Here is a 16,866-nt window from a genome sequence, read left to right as displayed (position 1 = left end):
TGGTGCGAAAAATACGGTAATGATTATTTTGCAAAAGTGTAATGACTGATAATTTTTCTTCTTCTTAATTACTAAAATAAATAAGGAATTGCAGTCATGACTGCTCAGTTGCTGAAATACTCTGATTCATAGCACTGCTATGTTGTTTTTCAGTTTATTAGAAGTTCAGATTAGCTTTACACCCCCTAATTCCACTTTTAAAACTCACACATTCCCTCCACAGGAATGTCTTTACCAAGGACGTGACCAAGAAAGCTGTACGTGCAGCCAGAGAAAACATTGTGTTCTCAGACAAAGGCTTCTTTTCATTACTACATTTAAAAACATGCCAGTCAAAATTACCTTTGCTATTAACATGTTTTTCTGGAAGTAGGAAAGGTGTCCTGCGAAAATGTTTGCAAGCATAAGAAAACCATTTCAATATTTTTGTAACAGGGATTTTTTTAAATATATTTTTTGTACGAAGACAGAATTCTATAAGAAACAATGTGGTTTCATTGACTCTAGACAATAAATAGATAACCAGTTCTTAAACTTTATTAACACTTGACATTCTTGCAAGAGTAATATTTTTGTAAAGTATTGTTTGAAGGTTGTTTGACTCTGCAGTGAAAAAAATTCCGAGATGTGAAATGAAATTGACAAAAAGTATTAAGGAGGTCCACACTGCAGTCCTCTGCATAGTTACCCTGAGACAATCTCCATGGCTGCAAAGTTACCCTGAGACAATCTCCATAAAGTGCAATGGATACTCCAAAGTGCAGGATAGCCATCACTGTGCCCTCTAGGAGTTGGTGAACTGCAGCTCCCATTGTCCCTGACCTTTGGCTGAGCTGGCTGGGGCTGATGGGACTTGTAGTACAACATCTGGGGGACACCAGGTTCTCTACCAATGGTTGACTCGTGGCATAACAGAATAATCTTATGGAGATGTCAATGTTGGGGAGAATCCATGGCAGAATGACCACCACTTCCTGTGTCCAGCTGGCAAGATGCAGCCATCGCAAGAGATGGAATGCTGATGATTTTCTCAATGTTTTTCCTTTTCTTCCCCTCCTCCCATTGACCACATTGACCTCAGCAGGAGCTGGCATAGTTAGGGACCTATTTAGGGGCATTTTAGAAGGTAGGATCCTACAGATCCAAGGCCTGTCCCAATACACCACCACCATCTCATTTTGTCCCCCACCACCAGTGGGACATCTACACCTGCAGAGCTTTCTGTGGGCATTCTGGAGTGGTATGTGCTGGCAAGCCACCATCTCCACCTGTGGAACGGCAGCTTCCTACGGCCCCTCAGCCAGACAAATGCTGATGGTAGGACTGCAGCCTTAACATCTTTTAATATTGTAAATTAGGTACCAGAGGAGTGCTTCCCTTATCTGGCTCCACCAGAAGCAATAACAACATAGAGTTAATTAACCTCTGGTGAAGTCAATAGCACCAGAGTATTGTTACTGGTCATGTAAAAACGATTGCAGTGAGACCCATGGAGTTCTATATTATGAAGCTTTTCTTATATAACAGTTGGTGGTCACATTGCTAACAGGAGCTCATGCAGTTGGTTCAGAAGAAAAACCCTGCTGTTTTACAGTAACCAGGCATTAATTTCTAACTATTTATTGACATTTTTAATTTAATTTGCTGCAGATTTCATTAAATCTTGCCCCGCTGGCTGAAATTGAAGAACTGTTGTTGTTTTCTTGGTCATGTGGAATATCATCCCTCGTTTGCCACCTGAATCTAAAGACACATAACTTTCCAGGAATGTTCAATATCGAAAGAAAACCACAGCTAGATTTCCAACAGATCCCAAGTAGTGATTTGTCACCAAAGTAAGTCAGTATTTTTTAAAAATAGCTAGTTTAGTCAAAGTGATGTCCTCCAGATGTTTTTAGACTACGGCTCCTATCATCCTTGACAGAACCTGCAGTTGGGGGTTGGAGGCCAGCAACGTTTGGACAGCAGCATATTGGCTTCCTCAAACAAGGTCATGCTTGGTATGGAGAAATACGAGGGATGCTTTCATGCAAGGCAAATACAAAGCTAGTTCCAGATCAGATCTCTTAATCCCTATAACCACAATTATATCAATGAAAATCTAAGTGTAAGACAGATGGCAAATATTAGCAGATTTAGTTGGAGAAAGTCCTATTGAGATATATACTTAAGATCACACTTAGGTAATTTTGCGTTAATAGAGCAAGACCACAGAAGGGGCTGTAACCGAGGAGAAAGGTCATGGGGGGGGGGAAGCATCTGCTTTGTATACAGAAGGTCCCGGTTTCAGTCCCCAGCATCACCAGATAGGACTGGGAAAGTACACTGTCTGAATCTGTAGGATGTGAAACACAAGAGCAGTCAAGTACAACATTCCTAGAGTGAACATGTTTACACATGGGGAGGAATGTTTGTCCAGCCAGCAGGTAAACTTCCTGTTTCCTTCTGGGCTAGGACAGACTTCCTCTGCATGTGACTAGAGGTGGGTGTGGTCTCACCTGTGCAGGTAATGACAAAAGCACAGGGCAGGGCAGCCATCTCTCTCTCTCACACAACATCTACTAAGCCAAAGATGCCCTCTTGGCTTCCAGCCAAGAGAGGACAAAGGGACTGTCTTCTTATGAGATAGATTCCAAGTGTATGTTACTTCATTAAGCTAAGTCTGCCTTCTGGGATCCGATTGTGAACAGAATGTGAGTAAGCTCTTTTTATACTTTTGTAAAAGACTGTGTCGTCTCTTATATTTTATGAGGGAATAAGGGGAAAATACCAGAACAGTTATTATAGAGGCTTTAGCGAGCCTGAGCAAACACATCCATTGCAAAGTTTAAAATAAGGGGAATGTTACTCTGCTGAAATTGTGGAACTTGTTAACACAAGTTGGATAAGGATATAATCAGACAATATATCCTCTCCTGCATCCCTGAACATTCCCACAGAATCCCTGTAAGTGTAGACAATATAGTCAGTGTAGACAATATTGAGCAGATAGACCAACGGCCTGACTTGATATATAAGGCAGTTTTCTATGTTCAGTGTGAGAAAGATCTTTGATTGAAATGTCTCTACCTGATCTTAAAGAGAGTCGGGAGGTGTAGGCAAACATGGCATTTGGAACAGTTTTAAATAAATATTTGAAATAGCATTTAAAAAGTTTAAACATGCCCTTCATCATGACCAGGTGCTTATATTAGGACTTAGGAGCTCATCAGAGATACGGAGCAGATACTTACCCAGTAGCCCCAATGAAACTGCAGCATTTACACAGCTGCCAATCTACTTAAGCTGGGAAACAAGATTTGTCTTGTCTGCAACAACCACCAGACAACTCCACTGTCCTTTTGTCTTCCTACCGGTCCATCAGTGAAGTAAATCCCTATGCTTGTCTCTTTACATAAAGTGCCCAGTTTAAAATTCTGGAGTCGTCCAGGAGCAGTTAAATGTAGACGGGTTCAGAAGTTTGCAGCATCCATTCAAGGACCTCAAGGTGTTGTTTGCTTTTAAAAAAGTCTCTGTGGAACTGTTCGCACTGGTGGAGAAGGGAAAATAAGTTTTAATACTATTGTAATAGTAATTTAAGTGCTTGTGCATAAATTCAATGGGTTCCCTAACCTGAGCCACACCACCATATTCCCTGTCTTTGAAGACTGTCAGTTTTAAAAGTATTCTAAAAGAGTCACTGCATCCATGAGCTATTATTGTTGATTTCTCCCATCAGTTACTCTGTGGCTATTGGGCACATCTCAAATATCTGTTGGACTTCAGGGTACCTATTCATCACTAGATGCACTTAATGCAGGAGGCTGTTGTGATTTACTGTTTTACTGTTTTGCTGGGAGTATGTTTTGCGTTTGTTCTACTTTTATTTTAGGTGTTGGATTCTAAAATGGTTATGTGCTCTGCTCTGGGATGAGCAATGAGAGTGGGTAACAAAACATCTGAAGCCAAAGACTTAGCAGGTTCCTTAAAATAAATAAATCAGTCTCTTGGTTGGCCTAGGCTGTGTACCAATGCACAGAGATTGAGTGGCGAGCCCAATGTGGATCTGCTACTTTCTGCTTTTGGCCAGATGTACACACTTCCTTAGGGACGCGGGTGGCGCTGTGGTCTAAACCACTGAGCCTAGGGCTTGCCAATTGGAAGGTTGGCAGTTCGAATCCCCGCGACGGGGTGAACTCCCGTTGCTCAGTCCCAGCTCCTGCCAACCTAGCAGTTTGAAAGCACACCAGTGCAAGTAGATAAATAGGTACCACTGTGGCAGGAAGGTAAACGGTGTTTCCGTGCGCTGCTCTGGTTTCGCCAGAAGCGGCTTAGTCATGCTGGCCACATGACCCGGAAGCTGTCTGTGGACAAACATCGGCTCCCTTGGCCAGTAAAGCGAGATGACCATCACAACCCCAGAGTCGTTCGCGACTGGACCTAACTGTCAGGGGTCCTTTACCTTTTACACACTTCCTTACAGAATCAAGCTTAGGGCCAACAAGTTCTTTCTGTTTCCAGAAGAAGTTGGCTGTGCACAGTGCTGATTGGCTGGTCCCTGTGACAGCCCAAAAAGCTTAAACCATGGTTTCTTGCTGTGCTCATGGTTTATCATGGGGAGAAAAGCCTTAAATAATGCATTTGGATGTCATGCTATGTGAGCCCTGTTGTGAAGGGAGATGTGAAGTGGGCATTCTTGGGTTGCAACATCGCTTAAATGACACTTTATGGAAGTGCTATTTATAAATGTGGCCTTTGTTTGTGTGTAGCTGGTGAGAGGTGACGTGCATAGAAACCAACCTCAAATTCTAAGATTAATAGTTTTAAAATGATAGCTCGACAATGTTCATGAAGTCTGAAGCATTAACCTTTGAGCTACATTTTCATTATCTTTGTATTATCTTTTTGCAGTATTGCATATAGTATTCCTGTATTCTGTAAGAGAAATAATTGAACTTCAGGTGTGATTCTGTGAAGTGAGATTCTGCCACTCTATAATTACCTGTTAAAGAGGTTTAAGCAGCAGCTAACTATTTCTGTGCTATTGCTAGTCATATTGAAGTTGTTTTCAAATAAAGCGGTGCATGGATCTCCTGCAACAGATAATATTCCTGAAAATAAAGCAGAAACCCTCCTTTATTAAGTAATAACCATATTTCTTGGTTGCATTACAAACTTTTCCCCTTTTCAGAACTTGATTCAGAAATTTAAAGTCTATTTGTACTTAATGTGATGCTTCCAAAAGCCCCACTGAACTAGAATATATGGGCTGCCAAATGTTAACAGAACCTTTAGTCTTTGGAAAGGGTGGTTTAATGCATACACTGATTTTAAAACAACAAAGCAAATTTGATCCCCAAACAAGCTTTTTATATGATTTTTAGCCAATGAGACAGACTTCCAACAGGGGGCGCTACCATTGAATTTACAAATGGTCAGGCAGATCTTACATATTTGCCAGGACAGTTGATAGAGCATTTGTCCTTTGTTCATCCTGATAGAAAAGGGGCTTATTTGGCCTTGTAGGTCTTTGCAAGGTGCTCACAGTTGGATCGGCAGGTGGGCTGCCTGCAGGCTTGCCAGAGGCTGCGAGGACAATTTGCTGCCCTTTAATTGGGCACAAAAATAAATCAAATCTCTGGTTAAAACATCCAGTCCAGAGTGTATCAATTTGAAGTTTCTACAGATAAAGTCCGCAGTTTTAGTTGTCAAGGAACAAGCAGCCTAGACTGATAAACACCACATTTTCGCAGTGCTCAGGTCTCCAAAATGAAAAGCAGTTGATAAAACAAGTTAAGTCCAATTAAAAGCTGTATTAAAACCAAGTTAAAAATCTCATTAATTACAGAGCACTGGTTTCAGCTGCCTCCCGCATCACCACTCAGTTAAAAGAAAGCTGACAAGACAAATAAGCTCCAGGCCTGTTAATTGCTATTGGAATCACAGCTCCACATTCTTCTGTCCTCTGATTTTCAAGATAAGATAACTGATCTAAAACAAGTTAAAACCAATTAAAATTGTGTGACCTGTGGAGCTTCAGAGGCAGCTGTCTGCCCTGTCGCCATCTAAACCAGAAAGTTTCACTGATTTTAGTGGAAATTCCAGCCACCTGTGTGTGCAATACAGAAGAGCTTGAGCTGGATTCTAGGTTCATTAGTACAAAACTTTCCTCTTCTTTCCAATTTGAGAATGTACGGTGGAAGTGCAGCGCTGGAAATATTATTTTCCTTTTCCTTTACCCCTTTCAAATCAGTTTGCATGCCAGCTAATATAGATCTTTAAAATTACTGTTAAGAGATAAAGGGAGAAAAATTAACCTTAAAATAATAATAATATTAAGGAGATGAATACAGAATACATCCTTGCAATGAGGTTTAGCACCACACCAAAATGTCCTGGAGAAAGCAGGCCCTGCTGAAGAACACAAACCCAAACACTGCCATCCTGTGGTAGAAAAAAATATGGTACCTGCAATGCAAGCCGTCATGAAGCAGGCCACCGTGCCAGCAATCATGGCTCTCAAGGCCCCGCTGGCAATGTCTCTCTTCCGGGAAGGAGCCATGGATGCTGAGGAAGAGATTTGAGGAAAACGACATCCACTATCAGTTCTTGCATTCTGGAATGTGAAGCAGTTCCAGTCAAGGTTCTCCTGAACGTGCTTTGACGTGCTTTCAAACTGCTAGGTTGGCAGGAGCTGGGACCGAGCAACGGGAGCTCACCCTGTCACAGGGATTCGAACCACCGACCTTCTGATCGGCAAGCCCTAGGCTCTGTGGTTTAACCCACAGCGCCACCCATGTCCAGTGCAGGATAAAGGTAAAGGGTAAAGGGAGCCCTGACCATTAGGTCCAGTCGTGACCGACTCTGGGGTTGCGGTGCTCATCTCGCTTTATTGGCTGAGGGAGCCGGCGTACAGCTTCCGGGTCATGTGGCCAGCATGACTAAGCCACTTCTGGCAAACCAGAGCAGCGCACGGAAACGCCGTTTACCTTCCCGCCGGAGCAGTACCTATTTATATACTTGCACTTTGACGTGCTTTCGAACTGCTAGGTTGGCAGGAGCAGGGATCGAGCAACGGGAGCTCACCCCGTCGCAGGGATTCAAACTGCTAACCTTCTGATCGGCAAGTCCTAGGCTCTGTGGTTTAACCCAAAGCGATACATTTGCCTTTTTGGTATGACAATGGCTTCCTTAGGCATTAGCACCAGGTTGATGCATTCTCATGTATCATCCGGAGCCCATAAGTTCTGGCTACTCTTTGTAGATAGCCAGAGTTGGTGATTTTCATGACCTTGAAATTTCTGCACCTCAGGAGAGAGGTGCAGAGTGTCTCTGACATCACACTGAGCTAGAGAGATGCTTGGAGGACCTCCACAGTACAGCACAATATCAGATGTTATTGGGATGGAGAGGGGAGGACACACTGGTGGTGAGGCCTGTGCGGTTCAAACACATCAGCAGAGCCAATCCAGTGCTCCTGCTGCCACTGCACAACCTTGCTGCCACCACACCCCTCCCCCTCTCTGCAGTGACTCAGCCAGACAGATGTCAGGTCAGCAGTGCAGTCCTGCCAAGCCATCTGCAGCTGCATTTATTGCAGCAGCAGGAGTGTTTGGATTTGGATTATTTTTGTCCAATACTATGCCCCAAACAAGAAGTAAACGTTTTCTTACTGAGTCCTCCAATTACGAGTCCCAAAGAGCCAAAGTTTGCAAATCCACAGAGAGCATAAGTGGCAATGGTTTCAGATCGAATCTAAAATTTGAAGAAAGGAAAACATCTTGCTAGGTTACATCACCTCACCCTTTGAAATGGCAAAAACTACCAAAATATGATTTAACCAGCTTCTCTGCTGTGTGCCTGTGGAAACTGCTGCCTTTCTTTAAATGATTCTCAGGGCCGTCTTAAGCATATCTGGCGCCGTGGTGCAAAGATCCCTCTGGCGCCCCTCACCCCTGTTTCCCAGACCTTTTTTAGGGAGGACAGTGCTGCCGGCAACGCGCCCAGCTTTGTGAAGTTGGAGGAGGCGGGCCGCGGCTGGAGGGCGGCTCCTCCAGCCGGTAGGGAAGAGGCGGAGGCTGGACGCGGCGGCTCCCGGCTCAACTGGCTGCTTCATGCCGTGGTGGCCACAGCAGGTGGAGGCTCCAGGCATGGTGCGGGTGACGGTGGCGAGCTGATGCTGGGAGGTGCTGCATCCAGCCTCCACCTCTTCCCTGGTGTCCTCCAGAACTTAACACCCTGGCACCCTGCACCACTAGCCTCTGTGGGTAAGACGCCCCTGATGATTCTGTTGGGTATATACTGTATATACACATTGTTTTCCAACTGCAAGAGATACAACTATGAGCATATCTTCATTCTTCCCACCCGCTGTTCCCTGTTTATAATGAAATCATACAAGCATGTCAATTGATTAAATGCTTCTGAGTGCCCCCTCATGTTTTAAAGCAGCAATTTGTAGATATTTCTGGTCGCTTCTTGCCTATGTAGAAAAACACATTTCAAGGTCTCTTTTGTCCAACCTTTTCCTGGAAATGTTTGAAAGCTGGGAAGCCTCATTGTTGCAGGCTGTGGGGGTGGACATGTAGCAGAATAGACTCTTATTGGAGATAGATACCTGTATCTAGACTTATTAGAAGGCTCTGAGAAAAATTAAAAGTTAGAAGTGAACCTTCCAACCTCTTTTTCACTATGCCGTCATGTTCTTGCTGAATAGTTCTGGAATTACCAAAGCAGAGAAGCCTTTATGATGCCTGGCATCAAACTTAAGAAGCACCAGTAGACGCAGGTTCAAGCCTAACCACAACGATTTCTGCTGAAATATGAAGTGGCACAAAAGTTAAATAAATAAATTAAAGTGCTTCATTGCAGTGACAGCACAGGCTTTCAACTTGCTCTGGGTGTAGTAGTGAAATGACCACTTCACCATGAACAGAATGGCAGCCTAGACCACTGGAAATCAGTTCCTGATACTCCAAAATGGCAATGAAAATGGACTGTCAGTTCAGGTTCAGTCTGAAATGGTTCACTCTGAAAGAAAACGTGGCATTTTTAGGCAGAAAGTCTTGGATTCAGAACTCTCAAAGTACTTCCTAGGAAGACACACTAGCTATAAAGAAAAATATTCTGCCACTGTCTTCAGATCCCTAGGGAATTGTATTTTGTACCACCCCTTATTGAAACGGTTCCTGGAGATTGGGGCAGCGATAAGAATTAGCCTAGTCATCTTATCCCCCTGCCTCCACATTTGTGTCCTGCTCCCTGTTGCTAAATGGGAGATTATGATGCTTAGCTCAGACTGGGTGCTGTGAGGTAACAGAATTAAATGGGCATTAGAAAAATATTCTGTGTTGCTATAATAACCCATGCTTAACCAAAGTGGTTTTTAAATCAGAAATCAATTTTATTCGGTGTGACTATTGGAACCTCTGAGAAGGCTGGGTCAAATAAAAGCAAAGAACTGTACAAGAATACTCACACTCAAATATTGGTTCTCTCCACCAATGTACTTTTCCCCTCCTGCCTTCCTCAGTTTGATCAGTTCTGAAAGATCTTTATAAGCCACGAATTCATTGAAGAAGGTCTTATAACCTAGAAGTCTGCCAACAAGAAAACTGTCTTCCCAGTCGACTCCCATCATGAATGAAAATGGCATAAAGACATAAGCACAAATGACCTAAAGAGAGAATGGGGAGGTTGATCTAAAAGCCAATAAATACATTAACCACATATTGGTATTTCTCAAGGCTTTTTGTTTACATAAAAACAACTACCACCTCCTATGTTCCGTTGCTTTGCTGTGGTAACCAAGCTGGTCAGGCTCACCAATGCATCAGTAGGGCTTTAGAAAGCAAGTCAATATTAGGCAAGCCATTTCTCCCCCACTTTTTGTCACGTGAAGCCATTGGCGCCAGTGCAAAGCACGCATAACAATGAGAAACAGAAAGGAGCAGGTAATTGGGCAGTCCATTAATCTCCCCTTCCCTAATCACCGCCACCCACCCACCGCTCTCTGCAGTTGTGTTTTAATAAAATTTAAAGACAGAAAAGGGGGAATGTGATTACGGATCTCCACTGTCTCATACAGTCCAAGGACACCAGTGACGGAGGAAGGGAGCAACACCCTCCACCGATGAACTGAATGAAGGACTTTGCTGAATGAATGGTGCTTAAAAAAAAAAGAATAAATACAAATTATTGATATAACTGCAGACTATAGAAGGGTTGGTTTAATGAGCAGCAGCACTGAACCATAGTTGGAAGAGACCTCAAAGGTCACTGAGCCTCACTCAGTGCCGTATAGGAAGTCCAGGACTACAACATCCCTGAGAAGTGGCCAGTCAGACTCCCTTTGCATCGGCTAAATGGGCTAAATGTGAAAATATAATTATTTTATTTTATGTCAGGGGTGTGTGTGAAAGAGAGAGGTCATGCCTTAGCTAAAAGCTTATAGGACATGAGTAAAACTTAAGTATATTGTCCTTGTTTCTTATATTAGGTAAAGGGACCCCTGACCGTTAGGTCCAGTCGTGACCGACTCTGGGGTTGCGGCACTCATCTCACTTTATTGGCCGAGGGAGCCGGTGTACAGCTTCCGAGTCATGTGGCCAGCATGACTAAGCCGCTTCTGGCGAACCAGAGCAGCGCACGAAAACGCCGTTTACCTTTCCGCCGGAGCGGTACCTATTTATCTATTTGCACTTCGACGTGCTTTTGAACTGCTAGGTTGGCAGGAGCTGGGACCGAGCAACGGGAGCTCACCCCGTCACGGGGATTCGAACCACCGACCTTCTGATAGGCAAGTCCTAGGCTCTGTGGTTTAACCCACAGCACCACCTACGTCCCCTTATATTTCTTACATTTTGTACAAGGAAATAACCTTTTATAATTTACTGTCTTTTTCATCAACCATGGCTGTACTGAATAGTGACGACGACAACAACAACAACAAAGCTTATAGCACTTAATACCTCAAAGCTCAACTGTGAATAGTTGAACATATTTCCCAACCAGGACAGGACTGCATTACAGAAAGAAAGCAAGGCAAGGAAGGCAATCAGATTTGCAGCAATGTTTGCCACCAGAGGGATGGAGGCCGAAGCCCCTTGGCTGGCTGCTTCCAACAGGTTTTTGGAATCTCTTCACCGAGAAAACAAGAACAAAAGGTGCAGGTTAATTTTTGTGATGAGAGAGAGGCTACTCTACCCTTCCCAATTCTGCCTAAGCCTTTGCACCATGCAAGTATAAATCTTCTTACCCTTTCTCCACTTTTGCACTCTGCTGTGCAGTTATCTGGGGATGTTCGGTCTCTGGCCAAAAGAGCTTGGCAATAGCCAAAGCTGCTGGTGCTGACATCACAGAAGCTGTTAATAAGTGGGAGGCTGGAATCTGAAATGTCAAAGGTGAAGAAGGACAACATTTAATTGGGCACAAGATGCTGAATATCATTCCTGTGGTAACCCTGCTGAACATAGGCACCAGGCTGCCCCCCCAAGATTGAAGGGGCCCAGAACACACATGTGATGTCACATGTGCATTGTGTGATGTCATGCACACCTCCCAAAGCCGTGCAGGCCAGTGTGACCTCGTGCCAGGCATGCTGGTCCCTGTGGCATCTCCTGACACCACAGAGGCCGGTGCAGCCTTCCACCAGCTGTGGGAGGGCCTGACAGCTCAGCAGGCTGTGGAATATTGAGGGGGGGCAACCCTCTCTTTGAAAATCGGGCTCAGCTTCTTGCCCTCCCTAGATGGCACCCCTGCTGACGAAATAAATAGGTCAAAAGGTATGAGTGATATCTTTTAAAAAAGATTCATGGCTTGCCTGAATCAAGATATATGCATGTCTAGCTGCAAATACTAACTGGTTTAAATGTAATCAGAATAGTCACATTGGTTTGCAGCAGGAAAACTGCCTACTCTGAAGCAAGGCCTACCAAGTTCAATGGAACCTTCTTCCAGGAAAGTGCTGTTAATGAAAGATTTGTCTTCTAGGAATCTGCGTGGTTAGGGAGAACTAATTCCATTTCACGCTCTTTGTTACTAGTCAAGTGGGGATGGAAAACAGTAATTAAGAGCTAGCATGTTTCTATACTTACACCAAATGAAATATATGCTCCTAAGACACTTCCAGCAATGGTGGCGAATCCTGCCGTCATGACAGCATGGAGTTCAGACCTGGTGATATAGGGCAAATAAGGCTTCACCAAGAGAGGAGATTCTGTCTGGTGGAAAAGAAGCAAAAAAGCAAGCCAGCACGTATTAGATGCTGCCTCATATTGCTATATTTTATCCATAGTATGAAATTACACTTGAGTACGTTTAAAACCATCTCCTTTTTCTTTCTGTAAGCTAGAAATATTGGGATAGGCGCAATTTCCAAAGTGGTAGCCATACCAGTCTATTTCAGCAAAAACAGCAAGAGTCTTAAAGGCAATGGCAAAAGACCTTTAAGAATGACAAATGTCATTACGGCATAAGCTTTTGTGGACTAGAGACCCCTTCATCAAATGCACTTAGGGGGATCTGCAGGAGTGTAAGAGGGTGAAAGTGTAAAGGCTGGTGTTAAGGGGCAATGGAATGCAAAAACAGTCAGTGACAATTCAATTAGAGCTTTGTTGTTGTTGTTGTTTAGTCGTGTCCAACTCTTCGTGACCCCATGGACCAGAGCACGCCAGGCACTCCTGTCTTCCACTGCCTCCCGCAGTTTGGTCAAACTCATGTTGGTAGGTTCGAGAACACTATCCAGCCATCTCGTCCTCTGTCGTCCCCTTCTCCTTGTGCCCTCCATCTTTCCCAACATCAGGGTCTTTTCCAGGGAGTCTTCTCTTCTCATGAGGTGGCCAAAGTATTGGAGCCTCAGCTTCAGGATCTGTCCTTCCAGTGAGCACTCAGGGCTGATTTCCTTCAGAATGGAGAGGTTTGATCTTCTTGCAGTCCATGGGACTCTCAAGAGTCTCCTTCAAAAGCATCAATTCTTTGGCGATCAGCCTTCTTAATGGTCCAGCTCTCACTTCCATACATCACTACTGGGAAAACCATAGCTTTTACTATACGGACCTTTGTCGGCAAGGTGATGTCTCAAAAGTAGGCAAATGATCATTTTGCTTTCATTTGTGCTCTAACGGAATGATCACAGTCAATCTATTTGGCCAGTTGAAGATGTGAATATATTACACAATATAACATATTAGCTAGCTAAATCTATGGGATTAACTTTTCACATCATCTATACATCTAGATCTAGAATCTGGCCATCTGTTTCTCTCCCTTTTGTTTCGCATGCACAAGTGCCTGTGATGCTCTTCAATTGCTCTTTATGGAAGCAGACTTTCCTGCACCCAAGTTTTCCAAACTGATGTAAATCAGCACCATATAAGACTGATTACCTGCTGCATGGAAGGTAAAAAATATGTATTGGGAAGCACTTGTGAAATGGTGGCTAAAATCTGCCCCCAGGGTTCCAAGGTTTTGCCTGTTCTCCAATGTCCTTGCCAATTGCAGACTGTTTAATTCAAGCAGTTCTTAATGGGGATCACTAAGAACAAAGGATACTGCTATTCATGACTATGGTGGACAAATTTTGCTGGACCATAAAGGGGTAAAGTTTTTCATCTGCCTTGCCCCACTCCCTGCTCTAAAGCTATTAGTTTGTTTTTCCTGTTTCACAGCTTACCTGTCCCACAAATATGTTGCCAGCTGCAACCAGAGATTCAACTGGACTCGTCCCGAGGGTTATTTGCATTACCCATCCAACCTAAGAAAAGAAAGATGCAACGCGGAAAAAAAATTTTCTGGTGTTCTCAAGCTAATCCACATTTGTGAAATTCTAGAAGCGTCATTGCCATGTCTAGAGGATGGTTACACATCTTTCCCAAAGTAACTATTTTCCAGTGTCAAACAAGGAGAGGTCCCTTTGTCATTCCATGTAAACATAATTTTACTGCAGCGCAAGAAATCACAGTGCATGGGGCAGAGATGCAGACAGTTGCCAGGGAGATCCAGCCAAAGTAACCTAAGCAGTACTTTGGAAATTGTCAAGTTGTAGTGTGCTGTTGCAGCAAATCTAGAAATAAGGCTGAAATCCCAAGGTGTGGTAGGGAAATGAAAGTGGTTTAACTACCTTATCCAGCACCAACCTGGACTCCTTTCAGCAGGACATGGGGAGGGCAAGGGCTATGGAAGTTTGTGGCAGTGGAGAGGGGGGCATCTGACAATGGATCTCCCATTTCAAGGCTAGAGCTTTCTCTCTGCTCTTGGAGAAGAATATCTGATGGCCCCTAGAATCTTCTCCCAGAGACCATAGGTTTGAATAATAAATCTGCATAATGTCACAGGGCCACATAAGGCACATTACTGAATTCAGATAATACAGCTTGGATAATGTGTCTTACAATTTATGAATATAGTAAGAGATTCTTTAGGGTACCTACATCTGCTAATCTCCCCAGAAAAAACAGATGAGGAATTCTACCCCAATGTTACAAATTTAAAGCAGACCTATCACAGTTATGCCTGATGCTTTCTTTTCAAGCTATGTAAGAAGTTAGTGCTGGAAAAGAAAGTTTGTGCTATTCTGCTCCCATAATTGAGGGGTGGGCCCAACCAGGCAGGTGTTTACCATTACAGGTTGAAAGCTGTACAATTTGGGTTGGTGGGATTTCAGAGAAGAGAAGACAAAGAAATTTGAATGGGGAGCCCACTGGTGAGTGGGAAAAACATGGAGTAAATTAAAAAATAAATGGAAGTGTTAAGAATATAGGAAGCTTCTTTATACTGAATCACAACGTTGGTCAATCTAGGTCAGTATTGTCTACACCAGGGTTTCCAAAACTTGGGTTTTTGGACTACAACTCCCACCATCCTTAGCGAGGAGGACCAGTGGTCAGGGATGATGGGAATTGTAGTCCAAAACAGCTGGAGACTCAAGTTTGGGAAAATCTGGTCTGCATTGACTGACAAAGGATTTTGGGTAGGAGTCTCTCCAAGCTCTAGGGATGCGGGTGGTGCTGTGGGTTAAACCACAGAGCCTAGGACTTGTCAATCAGAAGGTCGGCGGTTTGAATCCCTGCGACGGGGTGAGCTCCCGTTGCTCGGTCCCTACTCCTGCCAACCTAGCAGTTTGAAAGCACGTCAAAGTGCAAGTAGATAAACACGTACCGCTCCAGCGGGAAGGTAAATGGCGTTTCCGTGTGCTGCTCTGGTTTGCCAGAAGCGGCTTAGTCATGCTGGCCACATGACTGTACGCCGGCTCCCTCGGCCAATAAAGCGAGATGAGCACCGCAACCCCAGAGTCTTTCGCGACTGGACCTATTGGTCATGGGTCCCTTTAGCTTTACCTTTTTATCTCCAAGCCCTACCTGGATATGCTCTGCTGCTACTGTGGACAAGGAGTGGGAGATCCTTTCTATGGGCAACGATTCATATCGCTCAGGTAAGGGTCTGGATTTGTTGGATATTGGAGGTAAAAAGTATTAAGTTGTTCAAAAGTCACAGAGTTGGCACAGAGTGGGGCCCTCTTTGTGTGAGAGACAGAGTGGAAGAGAGGGGTATTCTACAATTTACCAAAAGTATTAGAGAAAGTACCTGGGGGCTTTGTTACCTTTTTAATAAGCCACTGCATGAATCCAAGGTGGTAAAGCATAGACATCACCATGCTGAAGAAAATGACAATAGGCAGCACCTAATTAGGAGAGAAAAATCAAACCATGGTCAAGGACTTTCTTTTTTCTAAACTCCCAGAGAGAAACAATAGGTAGGCACTTCTGAAATCAGAGGATATACCTATGCTACAGCCTTCAGACAAGCCGAAAACCACAAAAGTCCATCAAGAACAAACATAAATACAGACCAGAAAATATTCACTGGCTGCAAAAACTTAGAAGCCTGGACGGGAAAAAATAGGTAGAAAGTTGTGCCTGGAGAGGGGCACGCCACAGTCTGGGTGCCACAACAGAGAAAGCCCTGTCCCCGGTAGTCACTCGCCTCATTTCTGAAAGGGAAGCACTTGCAACAAGGCTTCTGTATATTATTTTTAAAATACAGGCAAGTTCAGACAGTTGAAGATGTGGTCCTTGAGATAACCTGGGCCTAGCCCATATGGGACTTCAAAGTCAAAATCAGTACCTTGAATTGCGCAAGCAGCCAATGAAACTGTTTACTACAGGCAAGATACAGTCAGTTCTATAGGAACCAGCCCATCATCCGGTACCATATTTTGTACCATTTGAAATTTCAGCATTCTCTCCAGGGGCAGACCCATATGCAGCACAATGCAGCAGCCAAACTGGAAGTTGCCCAAGCATGGGTGATTGTGGCAAAAGGATCCTGCTTTTTTTGTTTTGTTGTGTTCTTTAAGGAAGGGAGGCCCACAGCTGGTGCCCAAACTAAAAGCCACGTTAGGCTGCAGATGTATCTGCTTACTAGTAAAGGGGTAAGAGAATGAATACCGAATGGCGCATCGAAAGGGGATAGAATGGCAGATCCATCCAATATGATGGTTTAATGGTTGAAGACGCTCCCTGGCACAAATTTGCTAGATGTATATGCAGGCTGGGGTTATCAGGTCTTGGCCCATTTTGTCTCGCTGACAATAATCACATCAAGCACGCTTTTGCAGCACGTCTCCATCTAATATTTTTGCCTTTTAATAAGCCACATAAACAATGCTCGGTTCCTTTGTCATTCAGGGCCAGCTGCTCTCAAGAATGCCTTTGATTAGTGCACCAAAGCACTAGGGCTGTGCAAGGGTGCGCAGGAACACCGAGTGCCTTGAAAATACATTCCATGCATATTACCGGGACAGAGTCAAAAGCAACCTGGTTGAAAATAAGGCAGAGAAACGTGTTTGTGGCCATCAAAACAGCGAGTAAGCAGGCAGGCCCCTCTCCA

General features: G+C 44.0%; 1 protein-coding gene across 2 annotated transcripts in view; it reads right to left on the bottom strand.

Annotated features, from left to right (window-relative positions):
* Nucleotides 1-426: 426 nt before the first annotated feature.
* Nucleotides 427-16,866, bottom strand: part of SLC28A3 (solute carrier family 28 member 3) — a 55,205-nt gene continuing 38,765 nt past the window's right edge. The window contains exons 9-19 of one of the 2 annotated variants that reach the window (XM_083576834.1): nucleotides 15,578-15,658; nucleotides 13,652-13,732; nucleotides 12,075-12,200; nucleotides 11,237-11,367; nucleotides 10,950-11,118; nucleotides 9,458-9,655; nucleotides 7,653-7,734; nucleotides 6,448-6,546; nucleotides 4,982-5,090; nucleotides 807-3,529; nucleotides 427-666 (exon numbers count right to left, since the gene is read on the bottom strand). In XM_083576834.1, the coding sequence (XP_083432960.1) occupies nucleotides 3,409-3,529; nucleotides 4,982-5,090; nucleotides 6,448-6,546; nucleotides 7,653-7,734; nucleotides 9,458-9,655; nucleotides 10,950-11,118; nucleotides 11,237-11,367; nucleotides 12,075-12,200; nucleotides 13,652-13,732; nucleotides 15,578-15,658 (1,197 nt within the window). In that variant the 3' untranslated portion in view covers nucleotides 427-666; nucleotides 807-3,408. Of the gene's footprint in view, nucleotides 667-806; nucleotides 3,530-4,981; nucleotides 5,091-6,447; nucleotides 6,547-7,652; nucleotides 7,735-9,457; nucleotides 9,656-10,949; nucleotides 11,119-11,236; nucleotides 11,368-12,074; nucleotides 12,201-13,651; nucleotides 13,733-15,577; nucleotides 15,659-16,866 lie in introns of those variants that run through there. The other variant, XM_083576835.1, reaches the window with a different exon arrangement.

This window comes from Podarcis filfolensis (assembly GCF_964270895.1).
Source record: "Podarcis filfolensis genome assembly, chromosome: 11".
Taxonomy (NCBI): Eukaryota; Metazoa; Chordata; class Lepidosauria; order Squamata; family Lacertidae; genus Podarcis; species Podarcis filfolensis.
This window is presented reverse-complemented; position numbering and strand designations above follow the sequence as displayed.